General features: G+C 30.8%; 3 protein-coding genes and 1 pseudogene across 3 annotated transcripts; 3 read left to right on the forward strand and 1 right to left on the reverse strand.

Annotated features, from left to right (window-relative positions):
* The first annotated feature begins 12433 nt into the window (after positions 1–12433).
* LOC110660261 (major allergen Pru ar 1) lies at positions 12434–13488 on the forward strand. Its single transcript, XM_021818495.2, has 2 exons — positions 12434–12776; positions 12896–13488. Exons 1-2 carry the CDS (start codon positions 12593–12595, stop codon positions 13192–13194), a joined length of 483 nt encoding a protein of 160 aa, XP_021674187.1. The 5' UTR covers positions 12434–12592; the 3' UTR covers positions 13195–13488.
* A 928-nt stretch (positions 13489–14416) lies between these two features.
* On the reverse strand, positions 14417–15973 carry LOC131173849 (probable E3 ubiquitin-protein ligase LOG2; annotated as a pseudogene).
* Positions 15974–17996: 2023 nt separating this feature from the next.
* On the forward strand, positions 17997–18878 carry LOC131173961 (major allergen Pru ar 1-like). The gene is made up of 2 exons (XM_058136881.1): positions 17997–18260; positions 18361–18878. The coding sequence occupies exons 1-2, from the start codon at positions 18077–18079 to the stop codon at positions 18657–18659; spliced, it is 483 nt and encodes a 160-aa protein (XP_057992864.1). The 5' UTR covers positions 17997–18076; the 3' UTR covers positions 18660–18878.
* A 2033-nt stretch (positions 18879–20911) lies between these two features.
* On the forward strand, positions 20912–21896 carry LOC131173890 (major allergen Pru ar 1-like). The gene is made up of 2 exons (XM_058136549.1): positions 20912–21178; positions 21436–21896. Exons 1-2 carry the CDS (start codon positions 20995–20997, stop codon positions 21732–21734), a joined length of 483 nt encoding a protein of 160 aa, XP_057992532.1. The 5' UTR covers positions 20912–20994; the 3' UTR covers positions 21735–21896.
* The last annotated feature ends 2516 nt before the right edge of the window (positions 21897–24412 follow it).

Below are 24412 nucleotides of genomic sequence, written 5' to 3' on the forward strand. Positions count from 1 at the left end.
AGCCATGAAAAGGAAACATGAAGAAGTTGAGTCTTGTTTACGGGTAGACATTATTGATGAGATTGTTCAAGAGCATTTCAGAAAAAGCTATCCACAAGACCCACTTGAAAATTGCTTAGCCCATGGTGGGAGCATTGATGATGACAATCACAACATAGCTGCTTTCGCACAACACTTGGAGAGCTCTCCACCACTTCTTGAAGCCACAATTTTTCAGCTTGAAGAAGTTCAAACTTTAGAGATTAAACCACCATCATTAAAGGTAGAGGATGCCCCAAAGGTAGATCTTAAACCTCTTCCTTCCAACCTCAAGTATGCTTTTCTTAGACCCAATGGAATATATCCTGTTATAATTAATGCATCTTTGACTAATATTGAGAATGAAAAATTGTTGAGAGTTTTCAGAGAATACAAGAGAGTTTTGGGTTATGCAATTGATGATATAAAGGGAATTAGTCCAACAGTCTGTATGCATAGGATTTTCCTAAAGCCAAATAGTAAACCTTCCATTGAACACCAAAGAAGATTGAATCCTACAATGAAGGATGTTGTGAAAAAGGAAATCTTGAAATTACTAGCTGCTAGAATTATTTATCTCATTTCTGACAGTGAGTAGGTGAGTCCTGTGCATGTTGTACCAAAAAAAGGTGGGGTGACAGTTGTTAAAAATGAGAATAATGAATTGATACCCACTAGAATTGTTACAGGCTGGAGAATGTGCATAGACTATAGGAAGTTAAACAATGCTACAAGAAAAGACCATTTTCCCCTTCCTTTCATGGATCAAAAGTTAGAGAGATTAGCCAAGCATTCTTACTTTTGTTACTTAGATGGATATTCTGGTTTCTTTCAAATTCCAATCCATTCTGATGACCAAGAAAAAACTACCTTTACCTATCCCTATGGCACCTTTGCCTATCGAAGGATGCCATTCGGATTGTGTAACGCGCCTGCCACCTTTCAACGGTGCATGATGGCCATTTTTTCTGATTTTATTGAAGAAATTATGGAGGTCTTTATGGATGACTTTTCAGTATATGGTACTAACTTTGATTCATGCTTGACTAATTTGTCTAAAATCTTGCAGAGGTGTGCTGATAATGATCTGGTGTTGAATTGGGAGAAATGCCACTTTATAGTCCAAGAGGGGATCATTTTAGGGCATTTGATCTCAAACAGAGGAATAGAAGTAGATAGAGCCAAAATAGAAATTATTGAAAAAATGCCCCCTCCAACCACTGTCAAAGGAGTGCGGAGTTTTCTTGGACATGCCGGATTTTACCGGCGATTTATTCAGGATTTTTCTAAACTTGCTAAACCCTTAACAAATCTTTTGAATCATGATGTTAAATTTGATTTTAATTAGGATTGTATAGTTGCTTTTTGCAGGTTAAAGATGGCATTAACAACAGCTCCTATCATGCAACCCCTGGATTGGACTTTGCCATTCGAAATCATGTGTGATGCAAGCGAGTTTGCTGTTGGAGCTGTCCTTGGCCAGCGAAAAGATAGAAAACCTTATGCCATTTACTATGCAAGCCGAACCCTTGATGAAGCTCAAGTTAATTATGCTACAATTGAAAAGGAGTTCCTTGCGGTAGTATTTGCACTCAATAAATTCCGTTCTTTTGGTCAACTCAAAGGTAATAGTTTTCACTGATCATACAGCAATAAGGTATTTAATGAGCAAGAAAGAAGCTAAATCTAGGTTGATTAGATGGATTTTGTTACTTCAAGAATTTGATTTAGAAATAAGAGATAAAAAAAGGTGTTGAGAATGTGGTGGCTGATCACCTTTCTAGGATAAAAACTGAAAATAAAGATGATGATATGAATGAGCAGTTGTATGTGCTGAAATCTGCACTTCCATGGTTTGCTGATATTGTGAATTATTTGTCTTGTGGTGTCTTGCCACCTGATTTATCTTGGCAGCAAAAGAAAAGATTCTTGCATGATGTTAAATTTTATTCTTGGGAAGAGCCTCTTTTATTTAGGAGATGTAATGATGGAATAATTAGGAGATGTATACCAGAGGAAGAAATAAATGATGTTATTTACCATTGTCATTCCTCTAAATATGGTGGTCATTGTAGTGTCTCAAAAACTGTTGAAAAAGTCTTGACATCAGGTTTCTATTGGCCTAATATGTCTAAACATGTGAGAAACTTTGTAAGCAAGTGTGATAGGTGTCAAAGGGTAGGCAATATTTTCAAGAGAGATGAGATGCCCCAATAGTCCATATTAGAAGTTGAATTGTTTGATGTGTGGGGAATTGATTTCATGAGGCCATTTCCATCCTCTTATGGGAATAAATATATCTTGGTAGGGGTGGACTATGTATCTAAATGGGTAGAAGCTATTGCTACACCTACCAATGATGCAAAAGTTGTGGTGAAATTTCTGAAAAAATTTGTTTTGACCAGATTTGGTGCCCCACGTGCCATAATCAGTGATGGTGGTAGCCATTTTTGTAATCACCAATTTGAAAAATTGATGAGAAAATATGGGGTAAAGCATAGGATTGCCGCACCATATCACTCTCAAACAAATGGCTAAGTAGAAATCACAAATAGAAAATTAAGCAAATCTTGGAGAAAACTGTCAACAAGTCTAGAAAAGGTTGGTCCCTTAAATTAGAGACACTCTTTGGGCATATAGAACAGCCTTTAAAACCCCCATAGGAACTACACCTTATAGGTTAGTTTTTGGGAAATCATGCCATTTGCGCGTAGAGTTAGAACATAAAGCTTATTGGGCTATAAGAGTAATCAATTTTGATTTACAAGCTGCTGGACACAAAAGATTTTTGCAACTTGATGAGTTAGAAGAATTGAGACTTGATGCTTATGAGAATGCTAGGATCTATAAAGAAAGAACTAAATAATGGCATATCAAGAAAAAGGACTTTAAAGAAGGAGATTTGGTGCTCTTATTCAATTCAAGGTTGAAATTTTTCCCAGGAAAATTAAAATCAAGGTAGTCAGGTCCATTTAAAGTTGTGACAGTTTTCCCTCATGGTGCTGTGGGAATCTTTGGTCAAAAATCTGATAATTTCAAGGTAAATGGGTAAAGATTGAGGCATTATTCAATTGGTGAGCCAATTGAGAAGATAGCAACCTGCTCTATCTCTCATTCTCCATAAAATTTTGATTGAGTAAGGTCAAGCTAAAGACCTAAACTTAGCATTTTTGGGCATAACTCACAATTTTTCATTGATTCTTTATTTCTTTCATATATTTGTTTTAATTTTTTTTATACTCTTTATTCAGAGTTTGACATTGTTCTAATTTTCTTATGCAGATGGGATACAATTCATTGCAAGCAAATAAGCATTAAAAATTCTGTTTTAGTTCTAGTTTTAAATTTTAACTTTAAATTCTAGTTTTAAATTTGTTCACTTATGCTTTTCATCTTTCTATTGTTGAATATTTGCTGGTGGATCTTGCAGGACTCCTTGCTCTTTTTGTTAATTTTAAGAGGAAGTTTTTTCAAACTCTGTCATCTTGATTTAAAAAGAAAATTATTTGAATGTGGATGTGTGAATTGGTGCTTTGAAAAAAAAAATTAATGAGTATTTGATGAACATAGCAGGTTTAGCAATTAGAATTCATGTTATGAAGGTCTAATCACTTAAAATCTAATTTGTTTCAATTTTTCAAGTATTGTGTAATTTTATCAAATTTGGGCAGCAGATTTCACAACCTGCGGCACAATCGATTTTGGTTGTGTCGTAGCTTGTGTTCACTGGGCGCAATTTGGGCAGAATATTTCACAACCTACGACACAACTTCTATCCCTGTGTTCTAACTTGTGTCGTTTATTTGATTTTGTAGGTAAACAACCCAATCCACCAAAATGGGCCCGCGACTAGCCCCATGCTAAAAAGCCCACTAACCCATGATATATATATATATAAAAAAAAAAACCACTAACTAACTAAACCAAACCCATTCCAAAAGCACCACCACCTCCACCAGATGGCAAAGGTAAAGGAGTTATCTTTCGTGATTGACCAGCTTTTAGTTTCAGTTTACATATTTCACGTTTTTATTTTAGTTGCTTCATTAATTAGTGCTTTTAGCGACTTGTTTAGTTAATATTTTGCTTGTGTTGCTTTTCTTTTACTTGAAACTTTTGCTTATTCAGTATTTTTTTTTTAGTTACTCATAAGCACATTTTTCTTTTGAATCTTTAATGCTTTGCTCACTTGCTTTTATATGCTACTTCAGAATTTCACTTGATGAGTGGATATCTCATGGTTATATTTTTGAGCTTAACCTCCCTATTTCAACTTTTTGAATTTAATTGCTTTAATGGATTCCATTCCACTGTTTCTTTTGCAATGAGTGCAGCAGCTGTCCAAATTTTATTTAATTAAATTGGCTGCACCTTCAATGAGGTAACAATTCTTATCTCAGCTTGTGTCATTTTCAGCACAAGTTGTGCTACCACTTATGAAACAGGGTATCCCTTATCCACTTTAGGCTTACATATCCATTCTTTATGCACATATTAGCCACTTATTTTTTGCATAGTATTTGAGAGAACCCATTGAATTTATAGCCAAATTATCCCATTCCTTGCAATCTTTTAACATTGAGGACAATGTCCAATCTGAGTATGGGGGAGAGGGTAAATTTTTTTGCAAAAATTATTTTTCCTTTTCATTTGCATATAGTGACATACTCATTCATTACTTCATACTTGTACATATTCACTTATATACACTGCATATAGCTTCATACACTTAGTTATGCATACTTAGTTACATATAGGTTGATTATACATTTATACATTCATGCGTTTCATTTATTCATTTAAAATTTTTGGATTTTTAAACCAGTCTTTGAATTCCAGAAGTTGCTTATTCAAGTAATCTAATTTGCCTTTAGATGGTTAGTGGAATGAAAGTTTCCAGTTGGGTATAAAGTCTTAAGCATTATTCTTTCTCTTACTTAATAGCTGAAAATTAATATATTCATCCAGGGATGCAGATTTTGATTAGTTATTTTGAGTTTTTGAGTGTTTGGATAAGCCTTTAAGGAAGAAAATGGTCATTATCGTCTCACCATTCCTAGAACAAGTATATTAGATCTTTCAAAGCGAAATTTTTAACTTGCATTTGATAAGAATATGATTTAGGCATTCCTTCATATTTTAAACCTCATATTTAGCCTTAACCTACCTTAATTTCATTTCAACCATTGCAAACCCCCCTTGAACCTTAATTCTCTAATTTCTTTGGAACCCAAATCATCTACCTAGCCGTAAAACCTAAACACTACCACCTATTTATGAGAATAATATTTTAGCAATTAAGTGCATAAATAATAATAATAATAAAATAAAATAAAAAAGAAAAAAAAAACTTGGAGGATTGAAACATCTTGAAAAGTGCTAGAGTAATTGTAAAAAGCTGATAAAAAAAATAATAATAATAAAAAAAAGAGTCACCAAAATATCCCAAAGGTAATTTTGGGTGTGACATGAAATAGGGACAAGCACAAAATCAAAAGAGTATAAAAAGTAGTTCCTTTATATAATCATTGTGATAGCACTTGAGATTCATTGTGAATTTCTTTCCTCTTGATAGAAAAAAAAATTATTATAAAAAAAAATTAAAAAAAATGAAAAAAAAAGAGAATATTGGATGCACTTTGAGTTTCATGATTAATATTATTCTCATATTTTGTTTACCTTATTCCCTTTCTTTGTTAACTATAATTTTACCCTATTTGACCCAATTACAACCCTTTTAAAGACCTAATGATTTTTTGAAAAATGCTTGTTACATTAGTGGAGTTAGATCTTTTATGCTTGCATATGGGTTTAGCAATATAATCTTCCATACATTACTCACCATCTATTTGAGACACATTGGTTATCTATTTCATTTAGATTTGTTTAGGCACAATTGACTCTTGTAGCTGGTTGGTATTTGTTGCTTGGTTTGATTAGTTAATTCTTAGCTATTATGTAATTATTGAGAGTGATTGCTTCATTCTTTGTGCTTTGCTGGTGGGAATTTGGAATGTTGGTGGCTTAGGGTAAATTGTTGGTTTAGATTAATGATTTTTGTGTTTTCAAAGACTGATTCTATTCCCTTCCAAATAAGTTTTAATGAAATTTTGCTTGGGGACAAGCAATAGTTTGAGTATGGGGGAATTTGATGCATGCATTTTATATCATCATTTAAGTATAATTTTTGCACATAATTTACCATTGTTCATAGCTATTACCATAGATATTAGCATATATTTAGTCAATTTTGCCTTTTTACACTTCTTAGTTTAATTTTTGGAATTTATTTGTTTTATAGGTTAAATTTGGAGAATTTTGGTATATTTTGATCAGAGCATCCATTTGGAAGAAATTAGAGTTGAATTGCAAAATTTTGAAGTTGAGTTAAAGGGGCCGAAAGTTACACAACCTGTGACACAGCTTGTGTCATAGGTTGTGTCGACTGTCAAATATGCAGTTTTTCTCGGGTAGACTGTTTCATAACCTGCGACACAAGGCGTGACACAACCGATTCAGCTTGTGTCATTTTACTGAAAATGGCTGATGTGGCACTTTCGTTCCTCTGATTTAATACATCACTTTCTTCAGAATCTTCTACCTTTTTACCCATTCTAAGGCAGACCTCTGAACCATATAAAAGCTTCTTTTTATCTTTCTTTCCACAAGGAGAAAGAGGGAGAGATTTTTGGCAAGAAAGGGAGAGAGGAAGAGAAGCACGTGAGACAATTTTGCAGCAGCAGCAGAGGACATTTTCTGCAACTCTTCAGCGGCAGATTCTTCATCATTTTACTGGGTTTTTCTGTTCCTTAGCTTAGATTTTCATTATTTCTTCATTTCTATACTTGGGTTTGTCTTGAAACCATGATTTGTGAGTAGATCTTTGAGATTCTAGAGATGGGTTTGTAAATATTGCTTTGTATTGTGGTTTTTGAACTGATTTAGTCATTTAAATGAGATTTGCTGCATTTTAATTTATTTCTTGTGAGCTTGTTGCCTTGCTTGATGAATGGGCCTTGTATTGTGGTTTTTGAACTGATTTAGTCATTTAAATGAGATTTGCTGCATTTTAATTTATTTCTTGTGAGCTTGTTGCCTTGCTTGATGAATGGGCCCTCATTAAGTTAAGTTTTAATCTTTGACAGATGGACTGAAAAGTGAGTGTTTGGGATAGATAACCTTGCAATAAACTTAGTTTTCTTAGTGTTAGAGATAAGCTAAGAGGATTAAGGGGACTTTCTAAAATCAATTAGAGCTTTAATTGGGTTTTTGTTAGGTTTGAAATACCGTGAAAACAGGGTTTGATTTAATGAATACCAACTTTGAAATGCTTGAAAAAGGTTTCAAAGAACTAAGAATTGATTTCCCTCAAAATTGCAATTCTCATGTGTTTGGCTAAATTAGGGATAAACCACATGCAAACAATATTGAAAACCCTATCTCTGTAATCACTTTAATTTTTATTGAATTTAGATTTAATTCCTCCCAATTTCATAATTAGCAATTTCAATTTAAATTTTGATAATCTAGTTTAATTAATTTAGTTAATTGTTCGATTTAGTTTAAATTCCTCAAATACCAATTTTAATTTTAAATTTCATTTTTGATATCTTTAAATTTTACCATTCTAATTAGCTTATCCTTTATTTCCAATTTAAGCATAATTCCCTATGGGAACGATATTATTTTTAAAACTATACTACTGTGACTCGTGCACTTGCGGAAGCTACTTCACAGCTAGCACATCAACAAGGCTTTAACTTTCATTCATCAAGCTGTTTCAGATTCAATTTTTCTAAGAATAGTTGGTGCCCAAATAGCCAAGGAAGCTTGGGACAAGCTCAAAGAAGAGTTCTAAGGGAGTGAGAGGGTGAGATCAGTCAGGTTGCTCACTCTTAAAAGGGAATTCGAGATGGTCAAAATGAAGGATGGTGAATCAGTAAAAAATTACTCTACCAAACTAATGGAGATTGTGAATCAAATGAGGCTTTTTGGAGAAGATTTTCCAGATGGAAAAGTTATGGAGAAGATCATGATTTCTTTGCAGATAAGTTTGAAGCAAAAATTTCTGCAACTAAAGAGTCATGTGACTTGAAGAGACTCATAATTGCAGAGTTAATTAGCAAACTTCAGGCTCAAGAGCAAAGAACTTCAATAAGAAATGAAGAAATTATTGAAGGAGCCTTCCAAGCTTTCTAAGCCAAGAATAAAGGAAAAGCTTCATCAAGCACAAAGGAAAATGAAGCTAAAAATAGAGATGGTAGTGAGAAAAGAAAATTTCCACCTTGTGGCACTTGTGGGAAGACAATTCATAGTGAAGATAGATGCTGGAAAAGGGTTCAATGCAATTTTTGCAAAAAGCAAGGTCACATTGAAAGATTTTTTAAAGCAAAGCAAAATCAATCTCAATAGCAACCTGCTCAACAAGCAAATTTCAGTGAAGATCAACAAGAGGCTGAAGAATTCTTATTTTTTGCATCTCAAGTTTGTGAGTCACCAGAGAAGTATATTTGGAATGTTGACAGTGGCTGTACAAATCACATGGCCAATGATGCAAGTTTTTTCAACTTTTTGGATAGATCTGTCAAGACTAAAGTGAGAATGGGAAATGCAGAAATTGTAGAAGCTGAAGGAAGATGTTCAATTTCACTTCAGACAAAGAAAGATATGAAGCTCATTTCTGATGTATTGTTTATTCAAAGCTTGATCAAAATCTTCTTAGTGTTGCACAAATGATAAAGAAGGGATACTACGTGGTATTTAAAAGGGATTTGTGTTCCATTTATGATTCACACGATTACAAGGTTGCTGAAGCAAGATTGGAGAACAATAGCTTTGTTTTAAATTTGAAATCTGATGCATTTAGTGCTGAAGCTAATGAAATATCTAATTGTTATAATGGTGAAAATAAAAAGAAAACTTTAGTAAAGAAAAGTGATTCTATGGGTGTTGAAACAAAAGAAGGGCAATGCAAAGTAGCTGTTTCTGATGCAATTTTTGATATTAAAGGCTCAAAATTAGAATTTTTGATAAATCAAGAAGGAGTCTAAGAAGATTAAACCAGCTGCAAAATTTCCAAATGACAAGGGTAGAAGAATGGTTGCTGCCTCAAAAACAAATCAAGTTATTTAGTCCAAGAAGAATTTAGCAAAGCAAACTGAAATTTGTTATACTTCTAGCAGCAAAAATTATTTTGTTTCAGTTGCAGGAATTCATACAAAGCATGGGAGAATCAAGCAAGAGAAGTTTCATCTAATCAAAGAAGCTAAGAAGAATTATTTTTGTGGAGCTGGTTGATCTGAATTCAAATTTAAAGAGTTAAAAGTAAAGTTTAGATTCTTCAAGAAAAATCTCAAGAAGAAAGAGTGTTGCGGTATTGAGATTTTTCTAGAAGATATGAAGATCTTTTTCTTTGCATTTTGTAATCCTCAAATTCTGTTGTCAAACTTATTAGGTGTAAGTATATGTCTTTCCTTGATTTAAGGAGATTGATTAGAAAGAAGTTGAAACTTGTTGTAGTGGCTATGAATCTTGCTTTTTGTACTACTTTTGCTGCTATATAAGAAACCTAATTTAATGAAATGTGTGTGTGTGAATTTTGCAATTTTATCCTTCTGTTGTGTGAGGTAGAGAACCTCTGTTTTCTTTGTGAATTTGCTGTGGGAAAAGCCAACAGCTAACCCCTAGAAAGACCACTCAAACTCTTCAAATGAGAACATGCAGATCCACTTATAGCTGGCTTGCATCAACAAACAAGCTAAAGATAGAAAGTGGTTCTCCTCTTGGAAAAAAAAACATCTTCGATAAGCTTGATTGGCCACAAAACAAACTAAAAATTATTTACAACCCTGCCTGCAGATAGGGAGGGAAAAACCACACTTTGAAGAGGGGGAAAGCGACCCCTGCTTGGAGGGAGTAGGGGCAACTGTAGTTGACAGCAAAGATGAAAGGCTAAAACCTCAAAAGCAAAACACCCTTGAGAGGAAATTGGGAGTCGCCATTCAGCCATTCCAGCCAATGATTGAAAAATATGCAAAACTCCTAATTGATTATAGCTATTTATATGCTAATTAAGATCTATAGTTTATTAATAAATTTTTTTAAAGAAATCCTTATTTACAACTCACTACAAGTACATGAAAATATTGGTAATAAAATAATTAGAAAAATTGAAGATTTTTGTCCAAACTTAATCCATCATAAAATTAAAATATAAAAATATATGAGACTCATATATTTAATATGTGTATCTTATTATATATTTTATGTTTTGCGTTTATGATGAATCGAATTTAAATAAGAAAAATCCTAAAGAGAACTTATATATAAATCATTTGTCTAATAGTAATTCCTTCTAAAAAAAAAAAAATCTTGGAATAATCTCACTCAAGATTTTTCTGTTTCATGGTAGAAATGAAAACCATAAAAATTTATTTGTTTTTTTTTTTCCTATTTAGATGTTCTCTTTTTGATGAGAAATATTTATGTTAAATAATACTAAAGTCATTTTTAAAATTATAAAAATTTAAATTTAATTTTTTTAAAAAAAATCATTTTGCAAAGGTTGACATTTTTTTTCTTAAATTTATGAGACCAATTGGAGCTTGTCTCAATTAGTATATGCTTGCGCATAGGAATGTTTAACATACCAATGAAATTCTTAACCAATAGCGTAGCTTGATTAATGCCTAAAGATATTGTTCTTAATTGGTTTCATCAACTTATTATTATTCTAGGAATGAAAGACTGGACTCCTCAAAGTTAGATCACAAGAAAAACGATTTTAGAAATGTATTTTAGTGAAGTGCCTTGAGAGTTAGAAGAGGAGATTATAATTCTTCATCCTATAGAAATGTTGCATATAGTCCAATCTACATGAATATCAGATTCTGAATACCACAAGCTTAGCTTATCGTAAATACATCTTTCAAGTTTGGATTGATCTCAAATTCGAGTTCCCTTTTCTATCTTTTATGAAAAAAAAAAAAAGAATATATGAGATTGGAGAAGTTGTTTTCTTTAATCAATAAAGGGCTTTCTCTCATTTGTTATGGGGCTTTCTCTCATTAGATATCGGTCTAGGTTGGCCACATTTTGATTTAGAGAGGCTAATGGTGAAAACCATAAAAATCTATTTGCTTTTTTTTTCCCCCTATTTAGATGTTCTCTTTTTGATGAGAAATATTTATGTTAAATAATACTAAAGTCATTTTTAAAATTATAAAATTTTAAATTTAATTTAAAAAAAAAATCATTTTGCAAAGGTTGACATTTTTTTTTTCTTAAATTTATGAGACCAATTGGAGTTTGGCTCAATTAGTATATGCTTGCGCATAGGAATGTTTAACATACCAATGAAATTCTTAACCAATAGCGTAGCTTGATTAATGCCTAAAGATATTGTTCTTAATTGGTACCATCAACTTATTATTATTCTAGGAATGAAAGACTGGACTCCTCAAAGTTAGATCACAAGAAAAACGATTTTAGAAATGTATTTTAGTGAAGTGCCTTGAGAGTTAGAAGAGGAGATTATAATTCTTCATCCTATAGAAATGTTGCATATATAGTCCAATCTACATGAATATCAGATTCTGAACACCACAAGCTTAGCTTATCGTAAATACATCTTTCATGTTTGGATTGATCTCAAATTTGAGTTCCCTTTTCTATCTTTTATGAAAAAAAAAAAAAAAAGAATATATGAGATTGGAGAAGTTGTTTTCTTTAATCAATAAAGGGCTTTCTCTCATCTGTTATGGGGCTTTCTCTCATTAGATATCGGTCTAGGTTGGCCACATTTTGATTTAGAGAGGCTAATAGTGTGACTTTAGCCCCAGTTTGTTGTAATAGATAGTTTAATCAATGACCCGTTGGAGACATGGTTCAGTAGTGAATAAACAAGTTGGTGGAAACTATCAAACTGGGAAGTGCCACGACCAAGACCAACGTCACTTCTTTGCCATTTTGCAAGTTGAAGGATTCATTCTCAGCTCAAGTGCTTACAACATAGATGCTACGATCACCATCATCTCCGTCCGTTAGAACAAGTGAATACCATCTTACACCACACAATATATATTGTTTAATTACCGTCAAAATGGACCATCTAGAAGCCGTATGAATTTCCCGATTTCTCTTTCTGCCAAACATGAAACCAGAAAGTAAAAAAGTTGCAATTAGAAAAATGCGGAGATATATTAATTTATGGCACGATTTTTCATTTTAATTCAACTGTCGGAAGCAATCCTGATGTAGTGTAATTAGCACTTGTGTGACTAGCTACAAGCATCTTTTGATAAAACTAGGAAGAAATCAAGGAAATAGGACACCATTTGTGATAAGGCTGGAATTATTATATATAAATAAATTCAGTGCTTGCATTCTTTGACCTTAAATGATCTCTCTCTAACAGGAATACTCTCACTTCCACTTTCACACAAAACCTTCTAGCTCGTTGTATCTATAAGTAACCCCCTTAGCTCTTGCATTTCGCCACACCAAAAGATATATACACATCTTCTACTAATCTTCATTTATATCTTCTTCCTTCATCTTTTCCAAAGGCTATATCATGGGCGTTGTTACTAATCAGACCGAGTTTCCTTCTGCAATTCCCCCAGCCAAGTTGTTCAAGGTCTTTCTCCTTGATGCCCACAAAACTATCCCTAAGATTGTGCCTCAGGCCATTAAAAGTATTGAGATCATTGAAGGAGATGGAGGGTCTGGAAGTATTAAGAAGACAACATTTGCTGAAGGTGATCAGTTTAGTTTCACTTTTGCACCTTATTAAACATATATATATATATATATATATATATATATATATATAAAGATTTTGGATGAATTTTTATGTGTTTTTTTGCACACGCTGCAGGGAAAGATATCAAATATATAAAGCACAAGGTTGATTTCGTAGATAAAGACAACTTCATTTACAACTACACTGCTATTGAAGCTGATCCATGGTTGGAAGGACTAGAGAAAGTTTCTTATGAGACCCAGATAGTTCCTTCTCCTGATGGGGGTTCCATCAGCAAGTGCACCACCAAGTACTACCCAAAGGGCGATAGCAAGATCGATGTAGACAAAATCAAGGAGGGCGAACTGAAAGCCAGTGGATTGTTCAAGGCTGTTGAAGCCCACGTCTTGGCGAATCCTGATGCCTATAACTAAATTATCAGTGTGCTAAGATAGTTTTCTTGTTTCCTACTTTTGCAACTACTTAAAACTGGCTATCATGTTTTCTCTTTTATTTTCTTTTCAGGGCAACAGAAAGCCAGTGGATTGTTCAAGGCTATTGAAGCCCACGTCTTGGCGAATCCTGATGCCTATAACTTGCTAAGATAGTTTTGTTGTTTCCTACTTTTGCTACAACTTAAACTGGCTATCATGTTTTCGCTTTTATTTTCTTTTCGCGGCCAAAATTGCATTTGGCTTGGTAATAAAAGTTTGAAGTTGTGTGTTGAATGGATGGCTTGTATTGTACCATTAGTGAGTAATGCTATGATGAACTCAAAATAAATAAATTTATAATACTAAAACTTCTTTTCCTTCATAATTGATGGATGCATTCATTATTTTTTTTGCATATTATTTTTTCAAATCCTAAGAGCTTGTAAGTTTCAGACAATATGCAGCTAAACAACATATAATTAAAAGGAAATTTTTAAATGCTTAATTAACGAGACTCATTATGATTTTAATTAAAATTAGAATTAAAGGACATTTATAGTCGGAGTAAATAAGAATTATTCTAATTAAAAATTTCTCAAATCTATAATTATTTATTGCAGCTGCGATTAAATACATCACTATTATTTTAAAAAAAAATTACACCACTATCTGTATATTTTCTTAAGAAATGTCAGACTGATTATAAGATACACTGAGAGCACTAAAAAATAGTATTTCTTCTCTCATAGAAAAGTGAGCACTCTGTATAGTATGGAAAGTGAATCCTAAATAATTGTAAGAGATAATGTATATACATTGAGTACATCTAATAATTTCTTGAAATGTCGTTGTCTATGCAAAAGGTGGGGATAGATTGTCCAAGTTATCATGTCATGGCCGGACAAGAAAACTTCAATTTGACTAGATCATTAAGGCAGAAGTTTGCAAAAGTTTATCAAAAACTGATGTCCATTTGAATATTTATAAAGACTAAGAACAGTGAGCGAGTCGGCCATCTGTTCATGAGCCATATTATTATTAGGTACTCAACCTCCTTTTCTTTTGTTTTTTTTTTGGTTAAAATTCTTTATAAAATTAATTTAGTCCGGTTCTCTTTTTTTCTTTCTTCTTTTTTTTTTTTTTTTTTCCTTTCTTTCTAAATTTTAGGTAGCATATTATCCTTGACATGCTGTAATTGATCATATCATACTATCCTGTTTGATTAGTAAAAGAGGAGGACGCTGGAAATGCTGTAAATTAGTGGCTGAAACCCAAAAAAAGAACATAAACTACTAAGCAAGAGAAAAGCAGAAGCATATATACTCTTCTCGAATTCCTCATTTGTCAAATCCCTTTTAGTCCTTGATCATCTCCAAAAGCATCTCAGCAGGTTGACTGCAAATTGGGCACCGATTGGTTTGAAACCTAAGAACCTGTGCACATCTGCTACATAAACACGTGTCGGCAAGCGAGAACAACTGTGTCCTGTGGTTCTGATAGGCAAATGACGCATAAATGTCCATTTTTATGCACAACCACATCTTCTTCAACAGAATTTTCAATCTGATATATCTCTTGCAGGTCACGCTTCACTCCGTTCTTCCACAGTGCTCGACTCACTATCCTTGTCCGGTACTCACTTTTGTTCTCGTCAAAGTCAAAGTGACACGGCCAGCATCACCTGAAAATCGCTGGTTCTCCCACATGATCCACTTTGTTTATTAGGAAATGTCTTTGCCTTCACTGCTAGAGGGTAGCCATAGGTACGAGTTACTTTCAGCAACTCTGTCTTCTCAAACATTGTAAGGTTAATTCCTGTTCCAGAAGGCTGTCTGAACTTCTTGCTCATACCTTGCTGGAAATTTACTGTCACTGAAGGAAGGAGCTTCTCCTCCATTGCTGTCAGGGGGCCATCCTTGCCTTCTTTTGCGAAGAAAATGATAGTGATGCTTCCATCCGCAGAAGCATCAAATTTAAACGACACAAGAAACATCTCTGGATGCTCCTCATCCAATTCCAGTCTTAAAGTTTTCTTTCTTAAATTAATAAAATTTCTCAACGTGGAAACTTTCCGGTGTTCTATGCAAGGCTCCTTCAGCAACTTCCTAGGTCCATAGAGGTTGCTGCATCCAGGTAAAGGCAAGGGATTAAGGGGCTTATGCTCACCTTGTGGGACTAGCGAAGGTAGTGGATAAACCCCCAAGTACAGGCCGTAAGGCACAGGTTCAGGAGTCGCGGTGTATCCAGACTGCGTGGAGACTGCGCCGGCTCCAATACCTACGAGGCTTGTTTAGAATGCAGCAATTGATATTACCCATGACGGTTTTCCTGTCTTAGTTTGCTGCTTTACATTTAGTAGAATTCCTCTTTATTTTATAGTAAACAATTTACAGTAACAACAAAGAAATGAAGGCAAAGTTCTGCTTTCCGGGAAAAAAAGGAGAGGGAAAATCAAGGTGGAGATTGTGTCTTATTTTGCATTTACAGGACAAATGAGAGGCGGGTCAAACGAGGAAGAGGAAATAGAAACAGAGAAAGGAGACAAAGGAATTCAGCTGGTAGCTAAATGGTGCCTGCTAGATTTCCAGTTTCATTTGCATCAACCGAGTATCCTATCCCATTTATCTCCAAGAACAACTTAATTTCTCCTTCACAAACACTACCTGTGTTTTCTGAGAATGAGTGGCTCCATCTGATTTGTGTTCAAGGAAAACCTCTGCTTTCACTGCTATAGACATCCACCTCACCCATTTCCAGAAGCCACAAGGCAGCCTCAACTTCTGGCCCATACTTAGTTAATTTCTCATTTAATATATATATATGTTAATTTCTCATTTAATATACATATATATATATATATATATATATTTATATATACAGAGAGAGATAACATAAAAAAATATTAAATAACTATATAATATATATATATATAATTAATAGAAAATATAAAATTTATTTTAGACTAATATCAAACTAATATCAAATAAAAAAAAATTCAACAGCGATAATTGATATGGGTAAAGCTTAAAACAATTTTTTTAAAAGAAAATGCATTATTTTAGACTTTAGAATTAAAAAAAATGATTTTTTTAAAATTGAATTTTAGCCTGCGTTTGAGAACCGGTGAACTCCAGCTAGACCAGTGTGGGACCCGGGTCCAACAGCCCAATATATATTTTGTTAAATCACTTATTAATAATTGATAAATAATTAATATATTTAATAAAAATTAATTTATAAATATATTTATTATAAAATAATTAAAATATATAAAATGAGATTTATAATAAAATTTTAAAAATTAAATAAAAATAATATAATAAAATATTTAATTAAATTAATTTATAAATACATAATTTATAAACACTAAAATAAAAAAAATTAAATTCTCTCAATTGATTTTTTTTAATTATTAAAAATAAATAAATTAATTTACTTTTAAAATTTATAAATCGATTTAACTATATTATAAATTAAACAAGGAATCTTTTAATATGCCATATAATTTCTCCAAATCCGGAGAAAACCTTGTAGTCTTTATTGGCTGGCGTTGCTCCCTTTGATTTCTCATGTGCGTGAGAAGACAAATTCTAAATAGAAAATAAAAGGGTATTTTTTCGGTTGGTCGGTTGATTGACTAAATAAAATTTTTTTGACTTCATCGGAATTCTAAGCCAATTACCCATTGTTAAATGTTGCTTTCCTTCTAGACTACTCTTTTTGTTGGATTTTAAGGGATTTATATTATTATTATTATTATTATTATTATTATTGAAAAATATATATAAATTAAAAAATATTTAATATTAATTTAAAATTAAAATTTTAAATTAATTTTAATTATAAAATTATTGAATAATTTCTTCAACATTTAGAATAATATTTTTCTATTTTTTTTTTATATTTTCAATTTCAACTCTAAACGTAATTTCTCCAAGAAAATATTTTACAAAGTTATTTGTGAATTTCAATTTGTTGTTAAAAATAAAGTTTTTTTTTATAATTTATAAATCAAATATAATTTTATTAATAAATGAAATATTTAATTTTTTATACAAAAAATATTAATTGATAGTTTAATGATTAAATGTTTATTTTATAATATGTAAAACTATGAGATTAGGGATTAAAAAATTTTAATAATTTTTTTTATAAACAAATTTTAAAATATAAAAAGAATGTTTCTTAATTTGTTAAAAAAAATAAGAATTAACTATTATAATTATTTATTTTATTAATATAGATTATTGAAAAATCTTCAACCATAGGAGCAAGCAAGTCTCTTTCATCAAGCTATCATATTTCATATTCGGGCGAGAAAATTATAAGGGATGCTACGCAGAACATTGACTAAACAATTGACTAAATATATATAGAGTTTTTTCTTTGAGCTTTATTAAAAATCCAACTTGAAGTTTAAAAATAATTATAATATTATTAAATTACAATTCATTGACTAAATATTAAATACAAAAACATAGATCATTAATTATTTTCAAAATTATATAATGATGAAGATAATATAAATAAAATAATTTATATTATCTTCATGATTATATTATTTTTCTAGTCATTCTTGGGCGGCAATTCCTGTATTAGAATGCTGCCGTATAGCTTACTGTCAAACAAGTGACCACATCTAGAAGGACAAGTCATTAGAATTTAGTAGGACACTGAGAATTATTTCCATTATCAAGCATGACTTCTCTGACTCAAATGCAATTGCGTTCAACTTCATCTCTACAAAAATTTGACACGAAAACTTGGTAGCTTATTCTGTGAAGTATATAAATACCTCTCTTTGCTACTTCATTTCATCACACCACACTCATCTGTACACTCTCTAGCTTCCCATTTTGATATATATTTTCCAAAAGCCATCATGGGTGTTTTAACTTTTCAGAAGGAAACAGCTACTGCAATCCCCCCAGCCAAGATGTTCAAGGTCTTTGTCCTTGAAGCTGACACTGCTATCCCTAGCATTGTGCCTCAGGCTGTTAAGAGCGTGGAGATTATTGAAGGAAATGGAGGACCTGGAACCATTAAGAAAACTACCTTTGCAGAAGGTTTGTTAATTTAATTAGACCCTTAATTGCTAACACAAAGGACGTTTATTATTAATTGTTCCTAAGTCATAATTAATAAATGTTTATATTGCACATGCAGGTAAAGAATACAAGTATATTAAGACCAAGGTTGAGGCGGTGGACAAAGATAATTTCAAGAACAGCTACAGTATCATTGAAGCTGAGCCAAAGTTGGATGTGATAGAGAAAATTTCATATGAGATCGAAATAGTGGCTTCTCCTGATGGAGGATCCATTATTAAGAGCACCAGCAAGTACTTCCCAAAGGGAAACAGTCAGATCAATGAAGAACAAGTCAAGACTGGAGCAGAGAAGGCCTTGGGATTGTTTAAAGCTGTTGAAGCCTATCTCTTGGCAAATCCTGATGCTTATAACTAAATATCGATCGTCCCCGAAGTTTAAAAAAGTGCATGGCTATATATCGTGCTTTCTCTTTTACTTTTCTTTTTTGAGTTTGGAAGGCCATTCTACTTCTGGCCCTGGCCCTGGCAATAAAAGTTTGTAGTTGTTGCTTATAAAAAAAAAAGTTTGTATTTGTATTGAGAAGATGGCTTGCACTTTATAATGAACTAAATTAAGGGATTTTTCTTATATTAATTCAGTTCATCATGGATTCAATATATAAAATGCAAGATGTAACTTACATATTAAATATATGAATTTTATATATTTATAGTTTAAATCTATAATAGAGCGAGTCTAAATAAAAACTTCTTTCCAAAGATTATCATAATAAATATACTATAATTTTCTTCATAATTATATGCTGCATACATTTCTTGATTATTGTATGCTTTTCCAAATGTTAGAAACAATTGTTTGCTGGATGGACTTAATTTATTATTGTTGACAAATCTTATAAACTAAATCATTTATTTATTTAAAATTATCTTCTACATTTTATTTTTTGTCATTAAGGATAATTTTTGTATATATAATTTAAATAAAATATATAATTATTGATGAATTTGAAAATTAAATTATTAATTATTGAATGATCAAATTATTATCTAAATTAAAAATGAGAACATGTCCATAGTTTTGCCAATCCACTTAAGACATTTTATAAAATATCTTAAATTTTATCATAATTAATTAAATAATATTATATACCAATTGCTATATAAATCATCATCAATGTTGATTAATTATAATGTCATAGACAATATTTTTCCGCAGTTGACCAAACATATTAATTTAGGCTATAACATTAATTAATAGCTGTTGGATCTTATTATATGGGTTCTGCTTTCTCTTTAATTTTTTTTTATTTTTCTTATTTTTTTTCTTTCTTTTATCTCTTATTTGGATGGCCATTAATAAATATTTTTCCTTAGCAACCCCTCACTTTCTTTTTTGTTATTTTTTTAATATAAGTCTCATATCTCTATTCATTTGAGAAAAGTTTTAAAAATATCACTTTAAATTTATTATTATTAATAGATTTTAAATAAATAAATCTTAGATCTATTCTTATTAATAAATCTTGAACTTTTATAATGTTTTTTTTTTCTCTCATTTAATGAAATTTTTATATATTTTATTTTTTGAAATATTTTCTTTTTTTATTAAAAGAGTACTCTACGAGATACAAATCATTCTTTTAATAAGAGATCTAAATTTGAAAGTTATTTAATAGGACTCATAAACAAATTATGGAATCAAAGATTGTAATGCATAATCTGTCTATTAGTTAATTTATATGCTCTATTAATATTATCAAAATTTTTAAATTGTTTATATTATTTTTTGTACAATCAATTAGTTTTATTTATGTAAAAATATATAATATATTTATTTGTATTTTTTCTTACTTTTTATTATTTCTAATTAATGGAATTTTCTTCCATTTTTATAAAAACAAAATCAATAATAATAATAATAATAATAATAATAATAATAATAATAATAATAATAATAATAATAATAATAATCTACTCCTTCAAATTCAATAACAATTAATGTCAGCTGCCATGGTTGCTTGTGGGTTTTTCCCAAACACAAGACTTGACTATTGTAATTATTCATTTCTATTTAATTAAATAATTGAAAATCTTGCCATTCTAAAAACAAACGGGAAAATCTTAAACCTTATCCAATAGCAAGCATTGTTGACTCTATAAATTTATATAATTAGGGTGAAAAAAATTATATAATTAATTGGAAAATTTTTTGTTTAAACACTATAAATTTAAGATGTAAAATCTTTGATGAAATTCATAAATTATTTTGTGTGTTAAATTTATAATCATCAAATAATTATATATATATATATATATATATATATATATATATATATATATATATATATATATTATTTACAATACTGCCATATGAATTATTGTCAGCGGAGTCCATATCTAGAAGATGTATGAATCATTATATTTTATAGAATGACTATATATATAGGACGCTATTTGAAAAATAAAAGCTTGATTTATGAATTTATAAACATAATTTTAAAAACGAATTTGATATTATTAAATAAAACGAATTAATATATAATTGGACATTCATTTTAATTATATGAGATTAATTATTTTCGAGGTCTCAAGCAATGCCTTCTCGACACAAATGCAAATAATTAAATCCTAAATTCTGGGAAAGCTCCTCCTATAAATACCTCCCTTTGCTTCTTCATTTAACATCACCACTTTCATCTATACATATACTCTCTAGTCTAGCTTCCATCTGATATTTTTTCAAGGCCATCATGGGTGTTGTGACTCTTGAGAAGGAAATTACTGTTGCAATCCCTCCAGCCAAGACGTTCAAGGTCTTTGTACTTGAATCTGACACTGCTATCCCTAGTATTCTGCCTCAGGCTGTCAAGACTGTGGAAATCATTGAAGGAAATGGAGGGCCTGGAACCATTAAGAAGGTTACCTTTGGAGAAGGTTTGTTTTAAAGGGCCTCTTAATTAATTAACAAACATGCATTGCAAACAGCTTGAGAAAGTAAATAAAATAGAAATTTTTGCCTAAATTGGTCCATTCTAAACTCGTTATATAAACATGTGAAATTTATATTATTGATATATATCTTGTATCTTGAGTTTATAATAAATTATATTTAGATAAGAAAAATCTTAATATATAAATATATTGTTTTTAGGATGATTTAATAGCATTAAACTAAAGCTCATTATTTGTAGGTGGCGATTTCAAGTATATGAAATCCAAGGTTGAGGTTGTGGACAAAGATACTTTGACACAGTGCTACAGTGTTATTGGAGGTGATCCATGGTCAGATTTGCTAGAAAAAATTTCGTATGAGAACAAAATAGTGGCTTCTCCTGATGGAGGATCAATTATCAAGTGCACCAGCAAGTTCTTCCCAAAGGGAAACGCTGAACTGGATAAAGAAAAAGCCAAGGCTAGAGCAGAGAAGACCTGGCAGATCTTTAAGGCTGTGGAAGCCTATCTCTTGGCAAATCCTGATGCCTATAACTAAGTATCGCCAGAAGTTAAAAATTAGTTATCTTTTTAATAAGGGTGTGAAAGGCCAGACTAGTTTTGGCCTTACAATAAGAGTTTGTGCTTAGCTTGTACTGTAAAGATTGCTAGTGTTCTAGTATTTTCCAATATCATAATAAATATAATGTTGTATTTAGTATACTGCTATATTCTTTACTAATATATGATATATAGATGCATTTCTTGACTGTTAGCCATTATGGGTGTTGTAACTTTCGACAGGAAATTACTACTGCGAAACAAGTTTTTTGTGCTGGAAGCTGATAACGCGGTCCCAAAGAACCAAATCAATGGATTCAAACCCGATTCATGATCCATTTTCATTAATTTAATTTTGACTGATTTTAATTTCAGATTAGATCAATTCAGTTTTGATTTTGAATGAGATGGTAGTTGAGTGTGGTTGCAAGCCTGAAATGAAATGGAAGGCCTAAAAACCATCAGGAAGATCAACTTGGCAGGAGGGGCAAATTATTAATTTGCCGGTAGGAGGTTAGTAATAAGATTTACACGCTTAATTAATAATCAATTAATTAATATGAGATTAATTAACTGTTCCAAAGTCCCAAATAAATGTTTTTGTCACGTAGATTAAGAAGTACATATATACATGAAGCAGGTAGCGAATTCAAGTATATTAAGACCAAAGTCATTAAAGCAATGGACAAAGATAATTTGAGGCATTGCAATATAGTGTTGTTGGAGGCCATCAATGGATGGACGTGCTTGAGAAAGTTTTATACAATACCAGAGAGGTGCCTACATGTGATATGAGATAACAAGTCAATAATAAATTAACACATATATAAATATATTTATAAATTTAAAAAAATTATTTAATAATTATAATTTTTTGAAATTTATCCATATACTTATTTATTTATCATTAATTTATTATTTATATAAACCGTGCTACATGGATTATTTATCATGGTATATAATTTCTCCTTCTACTAATGAGGATGCATCATGAAGACTAGCTAGCAGCAGGTACTGCCCCACAAATAAAATTATGACATCATTGAAGATATCAAGTCAACGGTGGATCAGAGAAGGCATTGGAATTTTTAAAGGCCGTTGAAGCCTCTCTTACATTTAAGCATATAGTTAGTAATCTATTAGAACAAGCCAAACAATTAATATTTAAATTTTCATTAACATATAATTATCCATTTATGACCATATAGAAATACTACATGTCACCGTCGGACAAACATTATAATTTATATTATAGAGATGGAACATCTTAATTACCGAGTCTATTATTATATTATTAGTTGAGTTTTATATTGTAATTAATTGAGTTTTATATATATTGTGATGACGGCCATTACGGGATAACATAAAGGAATCGAATGCGCAGTCATCAGTCATTGATTGAGGCTTTTGTTGCATTTTCTTTTTCTTTCAGGGTACATTTTGGTTTAAAGTCTCAAAAGAGACTTGACTATTATTAATAAAAAAAAGCTATTATTTAATTAAATAATGAAAAAATTTTCAAAAAAAATTTATGACTTAATTAACTTTTATTGATTAACATTTCATTGTTAAACACTACAAGAAATTAAAAAAATAGCTACAAAAATTACCGATCAAATATATTGAAATTTCGTAGGTAATCAGTGATTACCGACAAATTACCGACGAAATTTTTTCGTCCACAAATACTAGCGTAGGTAATTTTTACCGACGAAAAAAATGTTGTCGCTAAATTTACCGACAAATTATTTAGTAGGTAAATTTAAATTTTTTTGTAGGTAATTTCGTAGGAGATTTTGCTCTTATAAATTACCGACAATTTACCGACAAAATTTTTCGTTGGTAATTACCGACGAAAACAAATTTTCGTAGCTAATTTTTATTTAATATTTTTTAATTTAATCATTAATTTTTAATTTAATTTAATTTTTATTTTTTTTAATTTAAATTAACTTTTAAATTTAATTTAATTTAAAATGTAATTTAAATTTTAATTTAATTTAATTTAATTTAATTTAAAATTTTCAAATTAATTTTTTAATTTTTTAATTTTTAAATTAAATATTAATTATTAATTATTTTAATTTATAATTTTTTAAGATTTAATTGACTTGAAAAAAATTACTAGTGGAGCCCAACATAGACCCCATATATGTGACTATGCCACAATTGCTCTATGTTGGAGGGTAGTTCTCCTTTTATAGACAAACTCACTACCCTCAAATCTATTCTCAAACGATGTGGGAATTTCACATTTTTTGTGATTTACCGACGAATTACCGACTAAATATATTTCGTAGGTATTTTTTTAAAATTTTATTTTCAATTTCTCATTAATATTACCTACGAAAATCGTTTCGTTGGTAATTACCGACGAAAACAATTCGTACTAAAATTTTTTAAGTTTTTTAGAATTTTTTTCCTATTTTCTCCTTAATATTACCTACGAAAAGTATTTCGTTGGTAATTGCCGACTAAATACTTTTCGTAAGTAAAATTTTTTTTGTTTTTTAGAATTTTTTTTCTCTATTTTCTCCTAAATATTACCTACGAAAAGCTTTTCGTTAGTAATTACCGACTAAAATTTTTTCGTAGGTAAAATTTTTTTAGTTTTTTAGAATTTTTTTCCTATTTTCTCCTTAATATTACCTACGAAAAGTATTTCGTTGGTAATTA

The sequence above is a fragment of the Hevea brasiliensis genome, chromosome 15 (genome assembly GCF_030052815.1).
Source record: "Hevea brasiliensis isolate MT/VB/25A 57/8 chromosome 15, ASM3005281v1, whole genome shotgun sequence".
Taxonomy (NCBI): domain Eukaryota; kingdom Viridiplantae; phylum Streptophyta; class Magnoliopsida; order Malpighiales; family Euphorbiaceae; genus Hevea; species Hevea brasiliensis.